Genomic DNA, 16,852 nt, shown 5'->3' with positions numbered 1-16,852 from the left:
ATCTCCGGTCTCAGACACAACCCTAGGAACCTCCATCTTGCAATGTCCAGTTATGCCTGCTGGACACTGCAAGTTTGAGTTTGTCAACTGAACAAAGAAATTGATATGTACCAGGCTTGTTATCCCAAAGGAAGCCTCTGACATGTTTCAAACCAAATGCACTGCTTCAGGTAGAATAAACAAACTTATTAACTCTGATAGATTTTAAGTGATTATAAGTCAAAGCATAACAAGTCAGATTTGATCAAATGAAATAAAAGCAAAACACATTCTAAGCTGCTCTAACACTTTCAATGTCTTTACAATCTTAGATGCTTCTCACCACAGGCTGGCTGGTTGCTCTTCAGCCAGGCTCACCCCTTTGATCAGCGCTTCAGTTGCTTGGTGTGGTGTCTGTAGATGTAGGTGGAAGAGAGGAAGAGCATGGCAAATGTCTCTTCCTTTTATCATGTCCTTTCTTCCCTATTGGCTTTGTCCCGTCCCCACCCCTGTCCAGAGTTGCGTGAGCATTGTCTCTCCAAGCAAGGTTGAGCAATTCCCCTGGTGTGGCCCCATGCAGGTGAGTCATTGCAGCTCCCTTGTTGGACAATGGCTGTTGATGGTTGTTTGATACCCCACCTGGGTGTTGGTTACCTTCCTTGCTGTTGCCTCTGTGGAGCTAATATTTGGCTGATTCCCCTAACTTACAGCATGTTTTAGTGAGCACCATACAACACAATTCTTTTCTCATATATGAGTTAACGATACACATCTATGGATAGAGAAGTGACTTCCAGCAGATCATGACCTTTCCCCTGATACCTTACAAAGCATGCTTTATTTGTAAGATCACAATTATATGAAAATGAGGAATATGGGGGCTACAGTATGCTCCCCCAAGGTATAGAATGTCACACGCATGAACTCTGAACTTGCACTATGTTATGAGTGGAAAAGGCCAAAAAGTCCTTGTGGATGGATAGTTTAAAGAATAAGGCTGCCTATTGTATTTAAAAAAAAAAAAAATTTAGGTTGCATTTGCAAAAGGATGGATACTACAGACTTGAACTTTATGCAATCACCTGGCCTCAAGAAACCACTGAGATTTAAATGTTTATACAAAAATAGTGGTACAATGGGTTTACATACCAGAGACTGGAAAGAAAGTGAAGTGTTAACAATGTCAACATAAAATGAAGCTTCTGAGTCTGTTGCCTATTACAAATTACTCCTTCAATGAGTAGAGTGTTATCATTACTGGAAAAAGTATAGGAAAAATGTTTAGCATGTAGTGTTCCCTCAAATTTGTCTACTGTGTGCAACAAATGATCAAGTCTAAAACCTCTAAATGTAATCTCTCCCACATTGTCCATTTATTTATAAAATTAAGTCAGTGGCAACGTTAATCTACCAATTTACTATGGAAGTGTTACATGTACTTGTTCTATTATCATTTTAGTTTTCGTGGATCTTGTTCCTGGGCACTGTTGCTAAGCTGTAAGTTAAACAAGGAAAGGCTGTTTGCGCCAAAGATACTGTTAAAATCAAATCCTGTAACAACAGCAAGCTGTACTTCATGGTCATTGTATAGTTTGGCTATTCTCAGCACAGGAGTGAAGTTCTGGAACAGCCTTCCAAGAGGAGCAGTGGGAGCAAAAACTTAACAAGCTCAATCTTGAAACAAGTTAAGTTTTTATGCAGGGGATGTGTCATAAAGGGAAGGCTAACCACCTTTAAATCCCTCCTGGCCAGAGGAAAAAACCCTTTCACCTGTAAAGGATTAAGAAGCTAAAGATAACCTCGTTGGCACCTGACCAAAATGACCAATGAGGAGACAAGATACTTTCAAAGCTGGGAGCGGGGGGCCAAAGGGGTCTGTCTGTCTGTTTCTTTTGCTGGGACAAGAGCAGGAATGCAGATCAGAACTCCTGTAAAGGGTTAATAAGCAATCTAGTTAGATATGTGTTAGATTCTGTTTTGTTTAAATGGCTGATAAAATAAGTTGTGCTGAATGGAATGGATATTCCTGTTTTTGTGTCTTTTTGTAACTTAAGGTTTTGCCTAGAGGGATTCTCTATGTTTTGAATCTGATTACCCTGTAAGGTATTCACCATCCTGATTTTACAAAGGTGATTCTTTTACTTTTTCTTCAATTAAAATTCTTCTTTTAAGAACCTGATTGTTTTTTCCTTGTTCTTAAGATCCAAGGGTTTGGGTCTGTGTTCACCTCTGCAAATTGGTGAGGATTTTTATCAAGCCTTCCCCAGGAAAGGGGGTGTAGGGCTCGGAGGGATTTTGGGGGGAAAGACATTTCCAAGCAGGCTCTTTCCTAGTTATATTTTGTTAGACGCTTGGTGGTGGCAGCAATAAAGTCCAGGGGCAAAAGGTAAAATAGTTTGTACCTTGGGGAAGTTTTAACCTAAGCTGGTAAAAATAAGCTCAGGGGCTTTTTCATGCAGGTCCCCACATCTGTACCCTAGAGTTCAGAGTGGGGAAGGAACCTTGACAGGATGGTTTGATGTTGCCTATGATAGCAATGTGCCCCTTTTGTGTGACTGTTAGCAAATCTCTCCAAAGGCCAGAGATGGGACATGAGAGGGGGAGAGCTCTGAGCTATCACAGAATTTTTTCCCAGGTGTCTGGCTGGTGGGTCTAACAGACTGCCATATTTGGGGTTGGGAAGGAATTTTCTTCCAGGTCAGGTCGGCAGAAACCCTGTTTTGTTTTGCCTTCCTCTGTAGTGTGCAGCATGGGTCACTTGTTTGAACTATAGTAAATGGTGGATTCTCTGTAACTTGAAGTTTTAAATCAAGATTTGAGGACTTTAATAATTCATCCAGAGATTATTGGCCTATTACAGGAATGGGTGGGTGAGGTTCTGTGGCCTGTGATATACAGGTCAGACTAAAAAAATCGTAATAGTCCCTTTAGGCCTTAAAGCTTGAGTCTAAGATATACGAACCCAAACTGAAGCTGGAATAAGAGCTGCCTCAAGATAATCCCAAATGTGTAAAATACTGCAGAAGTTTGCTGAGGAAATGTATGGCACAAACGTTTTGCCAAATTTTGAGAGAACTATGGCCACAAAAGTAGCTAGTCTTAACTAAAAAGTGATGCAGTGCAAACATTGAAATCAAACGCATTTTAAGATTTTTAAAATATTCTCTCCAAGTTACAGACTTTACAGTCAGAAGGGGCCGCTGCAAGCAGAGAACAGATGGGAAAGGCTTTCATTCTGCCTTAAGTTGCATCCGATGAAGTGAGCTGTAGCTCTCCAAAGCTTATGCTCAAATAAATTGGTTAGCCTCTAAGGTGCCACAAGTCCTCCTTTTCTTTTTTCGTTCTGCCCTAAGTACCTTGTCTGAAACAGCGTGGTTAAGGGCCCGCTATCCCAGGTAACAAACTGGGAAAGTACTGTGTTGCTAAGCCTCGATCCGCTTGGAATAAGTTAGTGACAAACGGGGTGGTTCAGATTGTGTTTTCTATTTTCACTTCGACAAGCTTCTAAGTTTTTTCTCCTCGGGGCCCCGGAGTCCAGCACCGGTCAAATGCCTGTAGCGCTCCCTTGAAGTAAGTCTTATTCCAGGGGGTCAGAGTGGGCCTGAAGGAGTCCTGCACCGCGTGCGCTAAACGCCGGCCTGGCCTGGCCGGAGAAGGCGGAGAGCCCCCTCCCGTTACACGAGCTCTCTGCGGCAGGGGCCCGAGGGCGAGCGGCCGCAGCCACTTCCCACCAAGCCACGCGTCACGGTGCCCGAGGGCCAGCGGGCGCTGCGGGCTGGGCGGGGACCGGGACTGCTGAGCGCTGCGCCGCCGCGCCCCGGTTTCTGCAGGCGGCTGGGCTCGCTTTCCCCAGCAGCGCTCCCGGGCCTGGCTACCGGCGCTGGCCCCACCTGGGGCTCTAGCTGGCCCCGACCCCGTACAGCGCCGGGCCGACGGCGACGCGCGCCCCGGCCCCCGGCGGGCACGCGTCCGCTTCCGGGGGAAAGGTGACGAGCCGCGCCCCCTCTCTCCCCGTTCCCAAGATGGCGGCCGCGGGCGGCGCGGGGACGGCGGCCGCGCTGTGGAGCGAGGTGAATCGCAGCGGCCAGAACGGAGACTTCGGCCGCGCGCTCAAGTCCGTCAACAAGTGTGAGTCCCGCGCGCGCGCGCAGCACCCCCTCCTCCCCCCAGCGCGCGGTGCGGAGGGGCCGGTCCGCGCGTCCCCGCCAGCCTGGGTGGGCCGGTCCGAGCCGCGCCCGGGCCGGAGCGTGGGGGTTCCGGGCCGCGGCGAGACTCCCCGCGTCCAGCGCCGGGCTGGTACCGGTTCCGGGGTGCCGGCCCAGCTGCCACGCCTGGCCGTTCCGGGCCCGGGACCTGCCCCTTCTCCCCGGGCCCTGGGAGATCCCTGGTACTTGGGGGCGGGCAGCGCTGCCGGGCCCCGGGACTGTCCCCCCGCCGGGCCCGGTGCAGCGCTCTCTGCAGCCCGCTGTGCAGGCCGGTGCCATATGCCGACGTGTCACAAACACGCTGGGCTCGGGCTGTCCCGGGGCAGCGCCGGCTGCGCCTTGATGGGCTGGAGCAGCGGATCTCAACTTTTCCAGGCTGTGCCCCTTTCAGCAGGCCCACGGGTCTTATGAACCCCCAAGTTTCACCTCACTTATAAACTATTTGCAGATAATACAAAACTATTCTTCCCAGGCAGACTGCGAAGAGCTACAAAAGGATCTCTTATACAAAACTGGGTGACTGGGCAACAAAATGGCAGATGAAATTTAATGTTGATAAATGCAAAGTAATGCATGTTGGAAAACATAATCCTAACTATACGTATACAATGATGGGGTCCAGAGTAGCTGTTACCACTCAAGAAAGAGATCTTGGAGTCATTGTGGATAGTTCTCTGAAATCATCCGCTCAATGTACAGTGGCAGTCAAAAAAGTGAACAGAATGTTGGGAATTGTCAAGAAAGGGATAGATAGTAAGACACAGGCAATATGATATTGTCTGTATAAATCCATGGTACGCCCTCACTGTGAATACTGCGTGCAGATGTGGTCGCCCCATCTCAAAAAAGATATATTGGAGTTGGAAAAGATTCAGAAAAGGGCAACCAAAATGATTAGGGGTATGGAACGACTTCCGTATGAGGAGAGATTGATAAAACTGGGACTTTTCAGCTTGGAAAAGAGGCGACTAAGGGGGGATATCATAGAGGTCTATAAAATCATGAGTGGTATAGAGAAAGTAAATAAGGAAGTGTCATTTACTCCTTCTCATAATACAAGAACAAGGAACCACCAAATGAAATTAATAGGTAGCAGGTTTAAAACAAACACAAGGAAGTATCTTTTCACACAATGCACTGTCAACCTCTGGAACGTCTTGCCAGAGCGTGTTGTGAAAGCCAATACTGTAACAGGGTTCAAAAGGGAGTTAGATAGTTTCATGGAAGATAGGTCCATCAATGGCTATTAGCCAGGATGGACAGGAATGGTGTCCCTAGCCTCTGTTTGCCAGAAGCTGGGATTGGGTGACAGGGCATGGATCACTTGATGATAACCTGTTCTGTTCATTCCCTTTTGGGCACCTGCCATTGGCCACTGTCAGAGGACAGGATACTGGGCTTGATGGACCTTTGGTCTGACCCAGTATGGCCGTTCTTATGTTCAGTGGTTTTCAAACTTTTTGAGCTGGACCCCCCACACCCCTTTGAGTTACAATTTTCAATTGTGTACCCCTGGCCCCCCCTCCCCAGCCCAGACAAAAAGAGGTGAGTCGGGGGTGGAGGTGGTGCTCCCTCTCTGAGCTCCACCGGGCTGAAGCCCAAGCTGCCTGGCGTCACCGCACGTTCACCCAAATGTTCCTCCAGGCCCCCCACAGTTTGAAAACCATCTCAAGGGACTTTCATTACATCACATCTTAATGTATTGAGAACGCCTCCATCTATGGATATTTGTGTTCTCAGCTCCCAGGATCCTGATTCTGCAGTTGGGTCTGTGTGGGCAGCGGCTTATCAACCTCAGTTAGGCATTTCATGTTCTCAGAAGCCTGTCTGCATGGATCTGATTTCAGGATTAGGGCGCCAGTATGTCCTGTAGGGTAATGCTGGTGGTCAGGCAGCTGGTTTTCTGTGATCACTGCTTTTCATGCTGGCTGGTTTTGTTTTATTCTTTCCTAGTGCTCCCCTCATCTTTTCATTTAGCCACTTCTTTTTGTAACATTACACTTAGCCCTGGTCTACACTGGGGGGGTGGGGTGATCGATCTAAGTTACGCAACTTCAGCTACGTGAATAACGTAGCTGAAGTCGACGTACTTAGATCGACTTACTGTGGTTTCTCCACCGTGGTGAGTCAACTGCTGCTGCTCCCCCGTCGACTCTGCCGGCGCCTCTCGCAGCGCTGGAGTACAGGAGTCAATGGGAGAGCGCTCAGGGCTCTCTTTATCGCGTCTAGACTAGACGCGATAAATTGATCCCCGCTGGATCGATTGCTGCCCCCTGATCCGGTGGGTAGTGAAGACATACCCTTAGATTGTAAGGTCTTCCAGGGAGGGATTGTCTCTATTGCGTTTCTACAGTACACAGTGGGGCCCTGGTTTATAGTCTCTACAGTAATACAAATAATAAAGAAAAGCATCTACAGTACAGTAGCAAGATGCAGACTATATTTTATTGAGTAGTAATATTATGTGAACAGTTCCATTGCTAAAGTATGATGTGGCTTCATAAATCCATTAGTTTGCAATCGGGCTACCCTTGGTAAGAGAGAGGAAAAGGGAGAATACTGATGGAAGGAGAAGCAAGAGAGGAAGGGTGCATATTTAGGCCCTAGTCCTGCATCAGGGGCTGTCGTTAGATAGTGTTTGGGATTCAGTTTGGTTATGTTTAACTCGGCGGCCTAGATACAGTTTCTGAAGAGATATTTTCTAGGGGTTAAGTTCACCTTGCTCTGTCTCCATAGATGTATTAGAATTCTGAGTTTTGTCAGTTTTGTAGAGGCACCCGTAAGCTTTGTGAAATCAGAGTTTGGGAGCGTTGGGTGGCACCCAGGGAGCTTCAGCCCTGCGAGATTTCGGTGTGGAGGAAGGAGCCTTGGTTTGTGTATGCAGCTTTGGAAGCAGCTGACCTATGGCTAACTGGAGTTTGGACAATCAGGGTTGAAAGGTGTTGTCATATGACTGCTAGTCTGGTATCTAAAGTGGTGTAGTCTGAGGGTGGTATAGGGAAAGAGCAGGTACTTTTCTCTTTGACATGTTTTTGGGGGAAGGAGTGGATCTGTTTTTTTTTCCATAGTCGAACTGTCAACAATTAATGTCGTGTGGCAAAAATACAAACCGTGTTCCAAATTTTTCCCTATCATCTTTCCCTGGTAGCAAGCCTCTGGGTCCTGAAATTAATCCTCTTGTCGACCTGGACTTGCTTTGCTTTTTCTCAGTGTGCTTGCCCTTTTGTTCCTGAGTAGGGATTGCAGAATTGATGATGCCCAGTTCTTAAGAACCTGCTAGTCAGGCTTTGACCTCTGATCTGCAAAGTGACATGCGAGTGCAGTAACCCTGGTGCTATCTAGCCCTCCCGTCACTTTCACACTTAGCTGACATCAAGGCTTGGTCTACCCTAAAAAAGAATTCTACCAGTATAATTGGCGATTAATTCTGTAATTTATTTATTTATTTATTTATACCTGTAATACTGGTATAAACCCTACTGTGGAGGCAGTTTTACCAGTAAAAGGTATTTTATACTGGTATAGCTTTTGCTGCCTAAACCAGAATGAGCTATACCAGTATAATCACTTTTATACCACTATACCTGATCCACTCCAGGGGTTTTTGGCCACTTCTATGTCACTGGGATTGTTAAAAGCAGTTCAACTTTCTAGTCTAGACAAGGTCTGAGACATTGTCTGGATTTTAATTTGATGAACTCTGATTTTAATGGGAAGTAGGAAAGGAGTTAGAGATTGTGATAACTCTCTTTGCTTCCCCAAGTGTTGCAGATCAACAAGGATGATGTGACTGCCCTTCACTGCAAAGTGGTGTGTCTCATTCAGAATGGAAGCTTCAAGGAAGCCCTCAGTGTAATCCACACCCACACCAAAGTGTTAACCAGGTGAGTGGTAGCCCCAGAGGCTCCTGCAAATGAAAAAAACACAAGCCCCAGGAAGCTATTAATCTAGGTAGAAGGGTGGTGCTGGTTGGCAATGGCTGTTGCTGATGTTTTCAGTGTTTCACATGCTTAACTTTAGGCTTGGTCTATACTACACAGTTAGGTCAATGTAAGGCAGCTTATGTCAACCTAACTATGTCAGTATACGCACCACAGCCTTGCTCCCTCCAGTGTAAGTGCCCTACTACACTGACAGAACTCCATCTCCACAAGAGGTGTAGACCTTATGTTGGTGTAGTTACGGTGACGTAGTATCTGTGTAGACACTTATATCTGCTGTTGGCTGTCATCCAGTGCAGCTGTGAAATTGACAAGAAAGCTGGCTCCTGGCTCACCCATTGGGCTGCTACCAGGTCTCTGCTCCAAGCCGGGCTGTCACCTGAGCTCCCCGTTCCTCTCTGGGAGCCCTGCTGCCCCCCGGGGTCCCAGTTCCCCAGCGGGAACACGGCAGCTGACCAGACTCCGGGTGCGGATTTACCTGCCAGAGGTGAGAAGCCCCGGGCGACTTGCCCCCCACTCCTGACTGGGAGCATGCAGGCGAGAAGCCTTGCGGGGGCAGCTGGGCTTCCAGTGCGGAGTGGTGTGGAACTGAGAGCCCAGGCCAGTGGAAGTGCTCATGGTGAGGATGCACAGCACTGACAGAAGGGGGGTAGTGTGGACATCAGCCAGCGTGGTAATTACTGTGGTGGCTGTAAGTTGATCTAACATAGGTCGACTTAAGATTGTAGTGTAGACGTGCCCTTACTCTCATAAGCACTCCTGTGGAAGACAGTGGAACTGCTCAGGTGAATAAAGTTCAGAATATGCAAAAGCGTTCCCAAGACTGGGGCCCATTCCCCTCCTTATCTCCGTTTTCCCATCTGTGAAACTGCAGTGATAAATGTTACGTATCTACCTTCCTGCCTCACAGGGCTGTTTGTGGCCTAGTGTCTGTGCAGTGGCTTAAGATGAAAACTGCTGTGTAAGAACTCACTATTAGCAACACTAATGTATGTACTGTCAGAATCACTTCCCTATGGGAAAGCAAGAAGTATGCATGGAGGGAAAGGATGTAGGACTGATTATTGTTGTAGTACAAGAGTAGACTCTAAAAGTATTTTCTCATATTCCTTATTTATAACCACTAATGTGAATGTAAAAAAAATCAATCTAGACTTTAGCCTTAATTGCTTGCCTCTTTGAACACTCGTAACTTAAATAGCAAAGCAACTTTCATTCAGCCTGTGTAAAAATGTGTGTGTGTGTGTGTGTGTATGTACTTGTGAGGACTGGTAGAACCTCATGGGAAATTACCTGTCAGGTGTAATGGTAGTGGATTGCATGAGACGTAGATAGCCTTACAGGTAGTGCTCGGAAGGAATTGGTGGTTGTGGTACAGTTGTTTGCTGTAAACAAAGACATAGGAAAAGGTAGAAGAGAAGTCCCGGAGGCCAAATTTCGGCTGCAAGGTAAGAGATTAAAGTCCAGGATCTCCATGGTAGCGTCCTCTGAAATGCCTCCTCAGTAGAGAAATAATTCAATACCCTTGTGCTGACACATGCTGTTCTGTCTCTAGCAACACGGTAGGCTTATAAGAGTAGTTATGGATGCTCAAATAAGGGTTCATGGCTCTCCTAGGAGGCAGATGTTGTAGAATGAGCGCTGTGGTGATGCGCCTGCCATCCGTCTCTGCCTTGTTTTCGCAGTGACTCTATCACCTTTGAGAAGGCGTACTGTGAGTACAGGTTGAACAGAATTGAAAATGCCCTGAAGACCATTCAGAGTGCCAGCCAGCAGACAGACAAACTGAAGGAGCTGCATGGACAAGTGGTAATTACTGCTTTGGAAACTCTGTGTCTTTCATTCATGAGCCCTCTGCTTTGTGAAGGTGGAAAAAGTCAGAGAGAAACTTTTCTCCCCCTCAGGTGTGATTCAATAAATGGTTATGTTCTGGGCGAAAACCCCAGTGAAATCAGTGACAAAACTCCCACTGACTTCAGTGTGGCCTAGGATTTTACCCTCTCTTCTAGTTAGCCAGGGTCTCCCAAACTGTCAGATAGCACCACCCTTTCACTTGTTGGCTCACTAATCTTCCCCCACTTCCATCCATTTCAGCTCCTAATAAATCACATTCCTCTGTTCCGGAAAGCAGGGTAGTTTGCTGGACGCCACTGAACCAAAATGTGCCTGTGCAGCCATACAGTTGGCCACCTTCCTTCTCCCCAGGGCTAGAATGAAGTGATTTGCTTGATTTCCATCAGCCAGGGAAGTGGGCGGTCCTGAGGCGGGTGCTTTACTTCTCACTCTGTGAGCGCTTGGTTTAGGATCTAGTCCTGCACCATGCTTCATGCATATAGCTCTGACATCAGGAGCCGCTGTGTGTGAAGCAACACAAGGATGGACTACCTTGGAGCATCAGGATTGAAAAGAGGAAGAGAAAAGGCTTTTCCTCCTCCTTTTGTTTCCATAGTTGATTAGAATAATCCAAACATGTGGAAGAAACAGTTGTTTTGCTGTAAACAGTGCTTGAAAGATGGTCATTTAATTTGCTCCCTAGAGAGCTAAAGCCTGCTGTGAGGAGGCTGGCAGAGACCATAATGGACTCTATTTTCTCAAGTAAATTCTGAATTAGACTTTACAGCACTTGTTCGGGTGTCTCTAGTTGTGGATGCCGATGTGCAGGGCAATGTCTCTGTTTTCAGTTGTACAGGCTGGAGCGCTATGATGACTGCTTAGCTGTGTATCGGGATCTCATCCGGAACTCCCAAGACGACTACGAAGAAGAAAGGAAAACCAACCTTTCTGCAGTGGTTGCAGCACAGAGCACATGGGAGAAAGTGGAGCCAGTGAGTTTGTGTGTATGCACGCACATGTGGGAGAGATTGTTCCTCCTTCCACCCTCTCTCTGCTGAACCTTGCCCGTGTTAGGACACTTCTGAAGGTGAATTGCATGGCTCATAGATGGTAGAGGCAGGAAGAGGACATTCGAGAACCCAAATCATTAACTGAAAATAGGAGAACTCAGCTAATACACACAGAAAATGACAGGTTTCAGAGTAGCAGCCGTGTTAGTCTGTATTCGCAAAAAGAAAAGGAGTACTTGTGGCACCTTAGAGACTAACAAATTTATTAGAGCATAAGCTTTTGTGAGCTACAGCTCACTTCATCAGATGCATTCAGTGGAAAATACAGTGAGGAGATTTATATACACACAGAACATGAAAAAATGGGTGTTTATCATGCACACTGTAAGGAGAGTGATCACTTAAGATGAGCTATTGCCAGCGGGAGAGCGGTGGGGGCGGGGGAGAAAACCTTTTGTAGTGATAATCAAGGTGGGCCATTTCCAGCAGTTAACAAGAATGTCTGAGGAACAGTGGGGGAGGGGGGGGGAAATAATCAAAGGGAAATAGTTTTACTTTGTGTAATGACCCATCCACTCCCAGTCTCTATTCAAGACTAAGTTAATTGTATCCAGTTTGCAAATTAATTCCAATTCAGCAGTCTCTCGCTGGAGTCTGTTTTTGAAGTTTTTTTGTTGAAGAATAGCCACTTTTAGATCAGAAATTGAGTAATCAGAGAGATTTGAAGTGTTCTCAGACTGGTTTATGGATGTTATAATTCTTGACGTCTGATTTGTGTCCATTCTTTTACGTAGAGACTGTCCAGTTTGACCAATGTACGTGTCAGAGGGGCATTGTTGGCACATGATGGCATATATCACATTGGTAGATGTGCAGGTGAACAAGCCTCTGATAGTGTGGCTGATGTGATTAGGCCCTATGGTGGTGTCCCCTGAATAGATATGTGGATACAGTTGGCAACGGGCTTTGTTGCAAGGATAGGTTCCTGGGTTAGTGGTTCTGTTGTGTGGTTGCTGGTGAGTATTTGCTTTTGTTTCGGGGGCTGTCTGTAGGCAAGGACTGGCCTGTCTGCCAAGATTTGTGAGAGCGATGGGTCGTCCTTCAGGATAGGTTGTAGATCCTTGATGATGTGTTGGAGAGGTTTTAGTTGGGCCACCTGCTGAAGTGAAGAAACAGATTGACAGAGCCAGAAGAGTACCCAGAAGTCACCTACTACAGGACAGGCCCAACAAAGAAAATAACAGAACGCCACTAGCCGTCACCTTCAGCCCCCAACTAAAACCTCTCCAACGCATCATCAAGTGAGGGTGATGGTGGTTTCTCCAAACTGGAGGCCTCCTATCCAACAGGAGCACATCCAGAGTGACCTCTGGAAGTGTCAGAGGTCACTCTTGTGGTTTATCCATGCAGTCAGTGTCCCTTAATGCATGAGTGCATGACGTACTTCAGGTTTCTAGTTTGGGAATGTGGACATTTATTGCTAATGAGTCATCTGTCACCTTGCTTACCAGTGTCTCTTTTCTATTGGATACCCCAGCACGTCGTGAAGTATAATTTAATGTAAACTACAGTTAACAAAAGTGCCTTTTGCTATTGGCACATATTACCACATTTGTGCAATCTGGTAATTTACAGTGGGTCTCCAAGACCGTGCAAACCAGCAAGATTCCACTGAATGTGAATGGATGTAAGCCCCTGGTCCTGCAAAGCCTACTTAAATCCAGTAGAACATTGCTAATCTGCACTAGTGACTGGGAAGAGCCATTGCAAGTGTAAAGCTCAATAGTTAGGCACATTAAATAAGTTTTTAAATATTTAAGTCTGCAGCTTGTCTTTGAAATTCTCCAGGGCTACAGTTTCTGCCAATTCTCTCTGTGCTTAAACAGCCTGGACAGCTCCCCTGAGGTCTAATCTGATTTTCTCTAATTCCTAAGAACAGGACTGCTCTACAGCTAGGAGTTGGATAGCTCCATTGCAGATTCCCCCTTGGCTTTGTCCTGCAGCGTAAAGGGAAGACCATTCATGTCGTGGCTTTTTAGACAGCACATATCCTCTCAAGATCACCTTCGCATGTGGATTTCATAATGAATCTTCTGTTGTATATTAATCTAAGAAGTTGGCATGTTTGCTAAAAGCTATGATTTGTGTCTGTAGTAATCCTATAAAAGTGGCTTTAAACAAATCTGTTTCTAATCCAAAATTAGGCTGTATTTAATTTCTTTCAAGCATTTAACCCAATCCTTTCACTCCATGTCAGGAAGATCTGGGCCTCCAAGAAGCTACCTATGAGCTGTGTTATAATGCTGCATGTGCATTGATTGGTCAAGGCAGACTGAATGAGGCAATGAAAAACCTACAGAAAGCAGAAGGTAAAAACACAGGAGGGTTATAGATCTCTCTGTCACTCATTCTTTGTAAACACATTTAAAGAGAGAACAAGGATTTGATTCCGGATTGAAAATGGGATTGGACAACCCTAGGGTTCTTCTATTACAGTTTCCATAGCTTGTTTGCCAAGACTGGTTGGGACATAGTAGCACTTAACATTCCTTAAATAAATTTTATTATATCAGTAATTTTTAACTCTTGTAGATCAAACTGTTTTCTTATCTACAATTCCCATGTAGTCCATAGTATTTCAATCTGTAGATCTCAGCTTGCTTTCCAGCTATGCATAGTTTATTGTTTTGCTGTCATTTTACAATAGTAAACTGTATATAACATCTCAGTCTTCTCTCCCAATTGGTGTTTAATTCTCAAATGCAATTTGGTATCTGCTTATAATTTTGACAGTGCAATCTCTTCACGTTAGCAGAAGTTTTAAAAGCCCTATTTAGTTGTTGTTTTATGAGTGTACTGAAGACTGTAGAGTGCCGTAATGTTCTGAGTTGGGGGTTGCCCTATCAAGTGTACTAACTTTGATTTTTCACATTCAGAAAGACCATTTTTATTATTGTTATATTTCAGTCTGTTCAATAAGATGTGTAGGAAGGAGAATAAATGATTAAAGTAGAAGCTGATAGTAGCGAAGAGGAACCAAGTTACAGGCCTTTCAGATTAGGTTTAACATCAACAGCTGCAAAACTGAAAAGCTTGATATCCCTTATATCCTCTTATTAAGCTGACTAAATATGTTATAGGTGGAGCTGGCAATGCCATCAATATTTAAAGCTACCCAACACTTGCCATTGTAAGGCCCTGTTTTCAGTTGCTTATAACTTTGCCAGACTATAGTCATTCAGAAGTTTTCCAGGCCAGGTGCTTGCCTTAGGCCTGACATTTTTGGAAAACCTCAGCATAAATAGTTCAGCCATTTCCAAGAAGGGGTGTAAGAAACAATACTTTAGTTTGCCCATGTTAAAAACCAAACAGACAATGCTTACAGCAGTTTCATTGAGAAGTTCTAGCACGCCCAAGTGACACAGCAAGTACTCAGTATTTGGAAAAGGGGTTGCCCTGGTGTCATGGATGTGCCTTTTGTCATCACAAGCTATGCGTCTCTGAAAATCTCAATTCTCAAATACTAGAGGTTTGTTAGTTTTACAGCTAAATTTGTTGAAGATTCTGTCTGTGTGCAACCAGATGAGGAAGGGGGCTGAGTTAAGCTTGCACAGACAACCTTAATTCTGGCCTTTCCTGACAGTGGAGTGCTTGACTTTGCAAACTTAATGTACTTCTAACATAATTTTTTGGTTCAGTATCTAATCTATAATGTTACTGTGGAATCAGGAGTGCTAGTTTTGTACATTCCTATTTAGTAATTTTGCTTTTTTGTGATCTAATTGTGGAACATAATGCGAACCCTTCAGGTTTGTGCTATCGGCTACCAGGGTAATAAATAACATAGTTCAGTTTTGACCTTAGTTACAGTTGTGTGGAGCTAGACGAACTGCAGGTCATTCTTAGTGCATGTTCTTTCTACTGTTAGTTAATCCAGGCGCTGAGACAATAATCTTTAGGAAAACACAGAGCTTCACTGCTTTTATCACACTGCAAAACTGCTTACTGAGCAGTAGGTGAGAGAGAAGAGTAGACTCCAGGAATAAAAGTGGGGATGAAAACCAGAAGGACCTAGTGAGGCAGTATTGCACAAAGGAGAATGACAAAATCTACATCAGTCTTTTAAGTCTGGGTAAGGTCATATGAGTAACAAGTAGTTATGGTGGAGAGAGCTCCTTCATGAAAGATCATAAAGTATTTTTAAAGAAAATGAACAGGGGAAGGAGAGAAACAAGTAAAAAAACAGGTTTCAGAGTAGCAGCCGTGTTAGTCTGTATTAGCAAAAAGGAAAGGAGTACTTGTGGCACCTTAGAGACTAACAAATTTATTTGAGCATAAGCTTTTGTGAGCTCCAGCTCACTTCATCCACTGATGCATCCAATGAAGTGAGCTGGAGCTCACGAAAGCTTATGCTCAAATAAATTTGTTAGTCTCTAAGTAAAAAAACGTGAGTACTCAAAAAGAATTCTGGAGGAGCAATGTCTCCGGCATTCTTGACTTTTTAAAATATTTCACTGTAGACTGTATTTCTCTCCCACACACACCCAATCATTTCCTTACTTTCTTGCATTAAAAAGTACTTGTGAAACTTTGTAGAAGCCTCACTTATTATCCACAATGGGCACATGATATAAACAAACATTCCTGCCATCGTCTTGTTCTGTGCTTTCCTCTAGGTAAGAATTAACCCTTTCTAAATTTGTCTTTCAAATTATTTTCTCTAGATCTGTGTCGCCAGTCGCTTTCAGAAGACTCTGTAAGTTGTTGCTGTTACTCTGAATAATGTGCCTTTTACACCAAAGCATTTCAAAGCAGTGCCCCAGGGATTAGCCATGTGATCACTTATGATATTGCATAGCAATATCATACCCAGCAAGAGTCACCAGTCTGCCTAATTTCATGTTCCCAATACCACTCCTGAGGTGTGAGCTATCCTTCTGCCTGTTGCTAAAATTTAAATTCTTGGGGCCTGACTGTCTCCTGCCTTGCCCCTTCTGCAGTCCCTGAATCAGTGCAATGTGTGTGTACTCCTACCACATTAGAGGGGTGGGTACGCCCACTGCAGAGGTATTGAGGCTGTGTGAATCAGGCCCACAATTTGTGATTCATATCCAGCACACTTTGACATATCTGTAGGGTGGAAGCAGACCGCACACACGTGGGTTGGGAGGGTACTTTCTGTTGTTAAAAGTAGCTCTGCCTTTTGCGCCTATTTTCTGCTTTATGGTGTGAATGTGTGTAATGGTGTCTTTTGAAGATATGCTCTTCTAGTGGTGGGGATTGTGACTGATGGTTTTGCCCAAGATCGACTGAAAAAGGAACAGGTCCTCTGCGAAACGCTGAAGCCAGGGAGCACACGAAAGGAGAGGCTTCATTTTGTTTTGTCTGGATTTTCCTTCAGGATGTGACTGAGGAAGACATTGAGGCTGAGTTGGCCATTATTCATGGTCAGATGGCCTATATCATGCAACTACAGGGACGTACAGAGGATGCTCTCCAGCTTTACAATCAGATCATCAAATTAAAGTAAGTGCTTCATTCAAACAAGCTCTCATCCTTCCACATGTGACAAGGCTGCTGTCTAATAGCTGTGCCTTTCATTCTCATTTGTTGTCTGCAGGCCGACAGACGTGGGATTGATTGCTGTCATTGCAAATAACATCATTACTATTAATAAGGTATAGAATTTGCCCATCCTCTTTCTAAAGCATTTTTGCAAAGAAATGAGAATGAACTCAGAACTCACCACATGCAGAGCTCCCATTGGCTTTGAGGGGGGTTCTGCGTGCAGAGAGATTGGAGAGTTGCATCTCTCTTCGAACTAAGTCCTTACTTTCAAGGGGAAGCACTCTAGCATGAAAGTTCTATTTACAGTGTTGCTGTT

At 45.1% G+C, this 16,852-nt stretch overlaps 1 protein-coding gene across 1 annotated transcript in view; it reads left to right on the top strand.

Moving 5' to 3' along the window:
- Positions 1–3,953: 3,953 nt before the first annotated feature.
- Positions 3,954–16,852, top strand: part of SRP72 (signal recognition particle 72) — a 48,300-nt gene continuing 35,401 nt past the window's right edge. Inside the window, exons 1-8 of the mRNA XM_077814824.1 lie at positions 3,954–4,107; positions 7,948–8,068; positions 9,811–9,934; positions 10,807–10,950; positions 13,226–13,337; positions 15,693–15,724; positions 16,370–16,494; positions 16,589–16,646. Coding sequence (XP_077670950.1) covers positions 4,002–4,107; positions 7,948–8,068; positions 9,811–9,934; positions 10,807–10,950; positions 13,226–13,337; positions 15,693–15,724; positions 16,370–16,494; positions 16,589–16,646 — 822 coding nt within the window. The 5' untranslated portion in view covers positions 3,954–4,001. The remainder of the gene's footprint in view (positions 4,108–7,947; positions 8,069–9,810; positions 9,935–10,806; positions 10,951–13,225; positions 13,338–15,692; positions 15,725–16,369; positions 16,495–16,588; positions 16,647–16,852) is intronic.

This window comes from Eretmochelys imbricata, chromosome 4, assembly GCF_965152235.1.
Source record: "Eretmochelys imbricata isolate rEreImb1 chromosome 4, rEreImb1.hap1, whole genome shotgun sequence".
Lineage (NCBI taxonomy): Eukaryota > Metazoa > Chordata > Testudines > Cheloniidae > Eretmochelys > Eretmochelys imbricata.
This window is presented reverse-complemented; position numbering and strand designations above follow the sequence as displayed.